This window comes from Neophocaena asiaeorientalis, unplaced genomic scaffold (assembly GCF_003031525.2).
Source record: "Neophocaena asiaeorientalis asiaeorientalis breed wild unplaced genomic scaffold, Neophocaena_asiaeorientalis_V1.1 scaffold87, whole genome shotgun sequence".
NCBI lineage: Eukaryota > Metazoa > Chordata > Mammalia > Artiodactyla > Phocoenidae > Neophocaena > Neophocaena asiaeorientalis.
Window position 1 is genome coordinate 1,396,264 of NW_020175432.1, and position 8,927 is coordinate 1,405,190.

The window sequence follows — 8,927 nt, forward strand, 5'->3', positions numbered from 1 at the left end:
TCTGCTGCTTGTCCTCCTCCACGGCCAAGAAGCTGGTACAGTAGATGGGCACCACGACCTTCTGCAGGGCGGCCAGCAGCTCCCGGGCCTGCTTGCGCTGGCTGTGAGGGAGAGACCTTCCGCGCGTCAGGGCCCTGGGGCGGGACCCGGCCACGCGCCCGTTACCATCGCGGCTCCAGCCACAGCACCCTCTGCCTTCTTGGGACACGGGCCCCCAACCCGGCTGGGACAAGGGCTGGGCTCCCCACAACATGGATGGACGGCAGTGGGAGGAGGGAAAGAACACAGCCTGGGGACTTTCAGAGCAAGGCCTCTCACCCTGGTCCCCTTATCAGTAAGATAACCCTTCTCTCCCAGGGTGGCATGAGGATGGACAGACGCAGGCCTGTGAGAGCCCCAGCTGCCCACAAAGGCTGAGCTGGGGTTGCTGTGGGTACAGGGCCTTGTCCATGTAGCCTCACTTGGCACCCCCTAGGCACGAGGAAACCTGGGCTGGGACCCCACCTTCCACGAGGCAGAGGGAGTGTGCGGGCTGCCAGATGCCTAGGAGCCTGAGGCCTGACAGCATGAGGCGGCCTCTCAGGGGGCACGCCGCATAAATGAGTGTGGAGGGCCCGCAGCTGTACAATGAGGTGGCAGAGCCCGGGGAAGAAGGTGGGCAGCTAGAACCCCTCTCAGAGGCGAGCTCACCAGAGGGAGCTCAGAGAGAGCAGCAAGTGCCCGGGGCCGGGAAGCCAGGTTGGGGGAGGGAGGGCAGCCCAGGCAGGAGGACGGGGCGAGCCGCACTGGGCTTCCAGACAGTGAGGCTCAGGAAGCGGGTGGCTGGAGAAGTGCCAGAAACAGGGCTGTCTCTGCAGATCTGCCCTGAGTCAGCGGAGCGGCTGGCGGAGCAGGAGGCAGACAAGGTTCCGAACAGCTACTTATTTCCCAATGGCAGAGAAATAGGGGAAAGTGATGTAGGGAGCGCGGAGTGACACCGGAACCGCCCACATGGCACATGAAGCGGGGAGGGGCAGGGCCCAGCTGCACGTGGGCAGAAGGGGCAAGACCTGGGTCTGAGTCTGCTGCCCTCACAGGAGCTGTCCCCCAGCTAGCCAAGTTCAAAGACAAATGTGGCAGCCAGTCTTCACAGCTACAGGCTAGCCTTACTAGCACCGTGAGCTTTCCCCTGTCTCTGGCCTAGGCATCTGGTTTCTCAACTTAACCTTTGTCAAAAGGCACCGAAGAGGCCATGTGGAAGTAAACACTGGCCTGGCCTTAGGAGGGCTGGGGGGTGAGGGTGGGGGGTAGAGGGTTAGCCAGGGGGACCCTATGGGAAGGTTCCTGAAGCAGAGCAGAGTCAGGTGACTGGGGTGTGCGTAGGTCAGTGAAAGGGAGCTGGCAGCTGACAGAGACACTAAAAAACACCCAGAAACTGCCCTGAGAGCAAGGAGTGAGGGGACAGTGGCCCCAGGTGGGGCGAGGAGTCTGGGGTAGCGGCTGAGGTGGTGGGGGGTGCGGGTGGCTGTCCTCCCGATGGAGGGCTTGTGGCTCAGACCGACCCTCCCCCTGGGTCTTCGGAAGAGTGGTTCCCAGTCCCGGGACAGGCCAGGCTCCGGAGCGCAGAGCGTCGGCCGGGAGAGGGAGAAGGAGCAGGAGGGAAGGCGGAGCTGGCAGGGCCCTCACCAGTGGTGCAGCACATCATTGATCAAGTAGATGAGGTGCAGCCGCAGCTCGAAGTGTGCCCCGTCGGCCGTGATGCGGTTCCGGAGGTGGCCCGCCATCAGCTCGCAGTGAGGTGGGGACTTGGCGTTGCTGAACATCCAGTTCTTCCCAGCCTGAAACAGCCAGGGTGGTGGGTGAGTGGGGCTGGCCTTCCCCACGCCAAAGTGTGTACAGACGCCTAGGAATGTCGGATAGCCTCTGCCTGCCTTCCACCTTTCTTGGTGGGGGAGCCCACGGAAGCGCTCATGCGGGAAGGGGATGTGGAGACGGGGTGCCCCTAGAGCAGCCCTGGCCCAGACTGGCTGCAGGAGCTCCCACCTAGTCAGGAGCACCAGGTTCTGGGAGCACGCCCCCAGCCCCACCCCACCCTCACCGAGATGGCATCTTTGGTGCAGGTGTCGATGATGGGCTGCAACAGGTTGTCAAACTCGTTCATGTCCAGCTGGGTCTCCTCCAGGAGCTTCTGCATCTGCTGTTCCACCGCGTGGGCCACGGCTGCTGTCACCTGCTCCTAGAAGGCCAAGTGGGACCGAGACTGTGTGAGGAGGGACCTTGGCCCAGGCCCAGCCAGGCTGGCCCATCAGTGCCCTGCCCCCAACACTCACGCCCAAAGCCTGAGACACGCATCTGTAAGTCACGGCTGTAACAGGCAGAGCAGGCAGAGGATAAAGCCAGACAAGATACAGGGGGATACAATGTCTCCCCGGAGATGACAGACAGAAAGATTAAGACCCAGAGGAACAAGGAACCTCTGCACATCAATTCACCAAAAAAAGAAAGAAAAATGAGCGGCGGGTGTGAACACGGTATGGCGAGGACAAATATAAATAGTCACCAGTCAAATAAAAGCAGAACAACCTCACCAGCAACCAGGGAGTCCGAAATTAAACATGACGCCAGACTTCTGCCCGTTAGGTTGGCAAACTGAGATACGGCTGAGACCCGGTGCTGCTGGGGGGACAGGCACTCAGCCCAAGGCTGGCTGAAGCCAGACTGCCCAGTCTGTGACGAGCTCCGTATGGAAACTGAGGGTAAGCATTCTGGAGCGTTTTGTTTTCAAAAATACAACCGTAACTTACGTCTTGACTCCAGTACTAAAATTGGGGCTGGCGTTTCAGATATCTTCTCATCCATCTTATGTTTCTGGCAACTTATCCTATTGTATTTGGCCAAAGTACCAGACTGTGATGGATTGGGACAAAAGGGTCCTTCCCCACAACAGCTTGGGGTGATCTAACTAGCAGGAGCTGGTGCCGGTGGCACCAGAGGCCACCTGGATTCTCTGTCACACAATTTCCAATGTGCAGTCTCACTTGTCACATCTGCTCCAGCACAACGGGTGTGTGGATATCAAAGCTCGTGCAGTGACCTCACTGGATGAGAAGCAACCTCCGTGTCCAGCATCGGGGTCAAGCTAAACACAACATGGGTGGTGGCAGCACTGGAGGGATAATGACTGTCAGGCGCCGAGCCCCGGACAAGGGGACATCCCCGTCCTCAGCACTGACACCGAGTATTAGTGTCAATGTACAGATACAAAAACTGAGGCACAGAGGGTGAACTCTGGGTGCCCACCTCAGGTCCAGAGGGGCGGGGGAGGGGAGGAGCCGGCCCATACCTGTCTGAGGGCCAGCAGGTGCTGCTCCTGCTGCTGCAGGTTCCACTGGCTCTGCTGGATGAGCTCGTCCATGGATGGGGTGCCCTGGGCTGGCGGGATGGGTGCCGCGGGGGCCAGCGGGGGCTGTGGCAGGGGTGGCAGGGCCGTGGCCGCTTCCAGCTCTGGGGCCTGCTGCTTGCAGATGACTGGCAGGAGAGGAGGAGAGGTGGCCCCTGTGAGGAGGTGGCTGGGGTCCAGGTATCCCCTAGGCCGCCTCTTGGGCAGCTCTGAGCCCCGGGGGCTCCCCTCCCTATACTCACCACCCAGAAGAGGACCCCTGCGAGGTGCCACCGCCATGCGTGCCCTGTATCATGGGGCCTAGCCCTGGACCCCTTCTGCCTTCCTGCTCGTCCTCTCCTCGGAGACCTTTGAGACCGTCATCTCACCACTCGCTAGCCAACACCGTCCAGCCTTGCCCACTGTCCTTCGGCCCAGAGGAAGCCTGAGCCCACCCCCTCCACCTTCTCCACACCTTGCCCGGGCCTGAAGAAACAGCCCCTCCCCGAGGGAGTCTCTCAACCCCCAGCAACCTCGGCAGCTATTTCTAACACCTGCCGTCCCCCAGTCTACTCTCCCCTTTCAAGACAGCAAAGCCACTGGACCTCTGGATGGCGACCAGCAAACCCACGCACCTGCGGCCCTACGGCAGGAGCACGGCAGCACCCGACACATGCTGTGGCCTCCCTACACCCCACCCTTTGCCTTCCTTCCACTGACTCTACTCCTCTGCATTCAAGGGTCAATCCATATTGAGGCGACGTGGGACGCCCTATCCCGCTAGCAGGAGACTGCATTGGGCAGGTGCTGGCCCCAAACCTCGCCAGATGAGACGGGAGGGGAGGACTTGGGGGAAGGGTCCCTGGACAAGATGGCCTCCCCCTCTGCATTTGGGCCTCGGCTGGTCTGAGCGTGACCACGCTCTGCTGGAGCCCTTCTGAGTCCCACTCTAAGGGGGCCCAGCCTTTGGACAAAGCCATAAAAGGACGGTGGGGTGCAGGGTGTCATCCAGGGCCCACCACTGCTTAGGTCTGAGGCAGGCCTTCACCAAAGGCACCTTATGGGACCACCCCCACCCCCTGACTTGCGCTCTGGATCCTACCCTCCCAGAGACGCTGCTTCAGGAAATGTGTCCTCTCGCTCTCCTTCCTTCATTTTCTCTCTTTACTGACTCTGCCCCAGCAACATCTAAACACACCCAAGTCTTTGATCTTCAAAAGCTCCCTCTTCATCCATGCCCCGCTCTCAACAATTTTACAGCCAAGATTCATCTTCAATTCTTCATCTCCCCTTTATCTCAACCCACGGAGGTCTGGCTCCGCCCCCCCCACCCCCCCCCACAAAGCCACTGCGGTCATCCCCACTCAGCCTGATGGCCCCGTCTCAGCTCCTTGTCTCACGTGGCCAGTGTGGCCATCCCCTTGGCCCCTTCTTCCTCTATCCGACCCTCACATACTGAGATGCCCGGTCTGAGAATTAAGCCCCCTCCTCTGAGCAAGCCCCCAGGGGAACATGACATCTTCCTGTGGCTGCAGTTACAAAAATGCACTCTATGACCCCTAAATCTATCATCGCCATCCTGGATTCCTCAAGCTTTGGGTCTAATTACAGACCAAATAGCCACTGCTTTCCACAGGCACCTCAAACAGGCATGGGTTCCCTCTCACCCTGCGTTCCACCCCCTCCAAAGCTCCCCTTCTGATCCGTGGCTGGCACAGCTACGCCACGTACCCGAGGCAGAAGTGAGAAGGTTCATGCACCTTTCTCTCCCTTGCACTTTACACTAACAAGCTGCCCCATACAGTCAAGTCACCCTCCTAGATCACATGCCAATCTATCTGTGTCCCGCCATCACTGCCATGACTCTGCTGTCACCTGCATCAACCCAGGAACTGGTTTCCCTGCATCCAGTCCTGCCTCCCCTCTCCTTCTCTACTCCGCGGCTGTAGTGCTGCTGCTCAAAGTGTGGTTCAAGGGCCAGCCCCAGGTGATGCCAAGACTAGACAAGCACAGAAATGGCGAGGGAGTGTTTTGGCACTTTTACAGCAATTTGATGTTTCATTGATGCATGTTTTTTTCCCCATTTTTTTCTTTTCTTGGTCATGCCACGTGACTTTCGGGATCTTAGCACCCCGAGCAGGGACTGAACCTGGGCCCTGGCAGTGAAAGCGCAAAGTCCTAACCACTGGACCGCCAGGGAACTCCCATCATCGTGCACATTTTTATTGTACTTTGCCAAACTGTACTTTTTGCAACAGATCAGAAAAAAACAAAAAACAGTCCTTCACCAGAGTCTGTGAGGCGCCAACCTAAAGCGGTCCCAGGACTCAATCTTCTCAAACCACCAGGGTGAAGGGCTGGCTACAGAGTGGCTAGCCCTGCTCCAGAACACAGTTCTGAAACCCTTCTACAGCTTCCCCAAAGCTTCCAGAATTCCTAAGTCCTTGGTAAGCCAGCCCTCCCTGCTGTGCACCCTCACTTCTGGCCGCTCCAAGAATCCCTCCTTCTCTGGGCTTCAGGCACCCTGAGCTTTTGCCCCCCTCCTCCCAGCCCCTCCTAAGGCTCGTGCTTCCATCCCAACACTCCTGGCTCCTCAGTTTCCATGTGTCTAACTCTGACATGGACTTTAATGGCAACGGAGATATTCTTACCTGCAGAAAGCATTTCCTGAGTCCCGATCTTCCCCTGCTAGAAACACCCCAACTTCCCCCGATTATGGCACCAAGTCCCAAGCAGCCCCCGAATTCTGACTTTCAGGGTGGGAGTGGGCTCCCCTCGCAGGGGAAGCAGCTCTCACCTCATGGTCACTCGAACCCAAACACCATCCTCCCCTGCCCAGTTATGCCAACGGCATCAATATCCAACTGGCGCTTCAGTTCACAGATTCTACCCCTTAACCCCACCTGTCCCCAAGCCCACTCCCTTTACTCAACTCGCCGACTCAATTCAGACTTTACCACCAACTGCCATCCCAGCCTCCACTCACGCTCCCTCCAGCCTGTTCTCCACGCAGGCCACACAAACCCGAATCACCTCTCCCTTGTTTCAACCTCCCTTGTGGCTGCCCACTGCCTACAGCAGAGGTTTTAAAGTTGACGTGCTGGGGCTAAGGAACGGCTGCTCCAGAAACACATAAATGGGTACATTTTGCCTAGACAACCTGAAATCTTCCCCACCCTCATCTCAAACCTTAAACAGGCACCAGAAGAACCCCTGGATTAAGGAAGAAAACCCAAAATTTCCCCCGGAAACTTTCCCACTCCAGATCAACCCCCTCCCCCATCTACACACATCTACACTCCAGCCATGCTAGGCCTCTTATGATTCCTCTCCCGGCTCTCAAAACACACTGTGCTTGTTCAAGCCACTGTACCTTTGCTGTCTTACAAACCATCGATCACCTACTACCTGCTACCTATTGGGCACAACACTGACCCAAACAAGGTCTGGTTGGCCTCAGGGAGCTTGGAGTCCAGGGAGCATTCACCTTTCAATGTCCACCTACTTGGCAATCTGAAACACAACGTTATCTAGAAGCTAGGGGTTTGCTACTGAACAATACAGATGTGAACTCAAGGACTATTTATCTGTTATTCAAAGACCAGCCAGGACAACTGACCTCATCTTAAATTCCCTTAATTTCAAGCCGCAACCTTGAAGCCCAAACCAGTGAACATAAACAGCTGCAAAGAACTAAAGCCCACAGGACAATTAGTTTTGATCTGGACTGCACCCATCTGAAATGCACAAAAACCTTGCTGGACCGACAGAGCGCCCGCAAAGGGGGCTGGACGGTACCTGCCAGGAGGGTCCCACCCAGTCCGGCTTCTATCACTTCCTCCCTGGAAAACACTGAAGCAGTCACTCTACTCGCTGATCTCAGTCATCATGTTTGCAAAACAACAGAAATCCCTGATCCGGAGCCCAGAAGGAGAATCGATAACCTCGATCTCCATGACACTCGGACCCTGCAGCCGCAGGGCTGTGGGAACAGCCGAAGGAATCGTGAAGGACGAACCAACTCATTTTCACAGAGAAATAGCATGCGACCCAAAAGAAGACGTTTTGTGGCAGAGCCCGAAATTGGAACCAGAGAAAGGATTCGTTCGAGGGGGCGGCCTGAGAGCTGGAGAGGACTCACGCTGCTGCTGCTCTAGAGCCAACTTGCACTTGTAGTAACTGTAGAACTCGCCTCCGAACAGAAACGAGAATTTCGGGTTATCCTTCTGCTTCTCCATAGTCATCTTTTCAAACTCGGGACCGTTCCGGGCCACGAACTGGGCCAGCTTGTCGATGACATTTCGGAGTTCCTGGTCTGGAAGACGGAGAAAAGGCCACGCGGAGCGTCAGCGAGGACCGCCCAAATCCGGGGGCCCTGGCTTCCCGGCCCGCGTCCGCGGGGCCGGGGTCCCTAGGGGTGGGCCCAGGAGCAGCCGCCCTTGTACGGGTCCCGATAGGGGCCAGAAGCGCTCCGGGAATGCGGGGATCCGCGGGAGAGGCCGCAGGCGAACCCGGGAGGCCGAGCCCCGCCCCCTCCTAGGCCCGGGGACCTCGAAAGGCGGGGCGGGTCAACAAGGGATTCCGGGGAGAAAGAAACGGCCCCCGAACCCGGGCTGGGCCTCACCATCTGGCGGCAGCGGCATCTCCATGGCTCCGGCCGCGGGGAACGTCCTCCACCGCCACTCGATCGCCCACCAGGGCCGTCTGCGGAAGCCGGCCGGAAGTGGCGCGAGGGAGCCTTTTACGGCTGGCCTCGCGGGCTGCTTCCGCCCGCCACTTACGGCCGTCGCCGGGAAACCCCGGAAGTAGGGCACAAGGCGGGAGGGAAGAAGCCGCGCGAGGCCGGGCGCGCAGGAGGGGCTAGAGAAGTGTACGCGCAAGGGCTTTCCCGCGCATGTGCGGATTGGGCTGTTGTCGCGCGACGCCCAGGAACTGCTAGAACTGAGCGGGCGGCTGTTAGCTGTGGCCGGGGCGTTTTCTCAGCTCAGCGTTGCAACCCGAAGGCTTGGCCGGCCTTGTTCTCCGCGGGACTAGGGGGCCTGGGGTGTTCCTGCCCCGGTCAGGGCCTGTTTCCTCCTCGCGGGGCGGCGGTAAGGAAAATACGAGGTGAGGTGCGTCTGGGCGGCTCCTGGGCCGCGACGCCTGTCACATGCTCCCGGGTCCGCCCGGAGGTAGAAGCAGAACCGGGAGGCTATGGGCTTGGCGGGGATGTAACTGAGCTTATTGAGGTTCAAAAGAGCCTCCCGCTCGATTTCTTTCCCTCGATCCAACGTTTTGATACGGAAGACTTTAGGGCGAGCGGACCCCACCCGCACCCCCGCCGGCCTCGGACTGAGTGCGCCTCTTTGGGGCCCGCGTGGCTTCTGTGCAGTCATTCAAGCAGCGGGGAAGGAGTGAGCGTCCAGGACCTACGGGTGCTGGGCCTTCTACACTGCGCGTCCAGAGGGCAGGGCGCCATCCTGCAAGATGCATTTACGTTGCATCCAAAACGATGATGGTAAAGTTAACGCATGCTAATTGTGGGGAAAATTAACAAGCCGCAGCAAACATTAGGGAAATGTAGACTGTG

The 8,927-nt window shown here is 58.5% G+C and overlaps 1 protein-coding gene across 1 annotated transcript in view; it reads right to left on the minus strand.

Moving 5' to 3' along the window:
- The window catches only part of CHERP (calcium homeostasis endoplasmic reticulum protein), a 21,839-nt gene extending 13,721 nt beyond the window's left edge, over positions 1–8,118 (minus strand). Inside the window, exons 1-6 of the mRNA XM_024767287.1 lie at positions 7,983–8,118; positions 7,500–7,673; positions 3,323–3,507; positions 2,078–2,215; positions 1,666–1,817; positions 1–101 (exon numbers count right to left, since the gene is read on the minus strand). The exon at positions 1–101 is cut by the window's left edge and continues 3 nt beyond it. Of these exons, the coding sequence (XP_024623055.1) occupies positions 1–101; positions 1,666–1,817; positions 2,078–2,215; positions 3,323–3,507; positions 7,500–7,673; positions 7,983–8,007 (775 nt within the window). The 5' untranslated portion in view covers positions 8,008–8,118. The remainder of the gene's footprint in view (positions 102–1,665; positions 1,818–2,077; positions 2,216–3,322; positions 3,508–7,499; positions 7,674–7,982) is intronic.
- Positions 8,119–8,927: the final 809 nt, after the last annotated feature.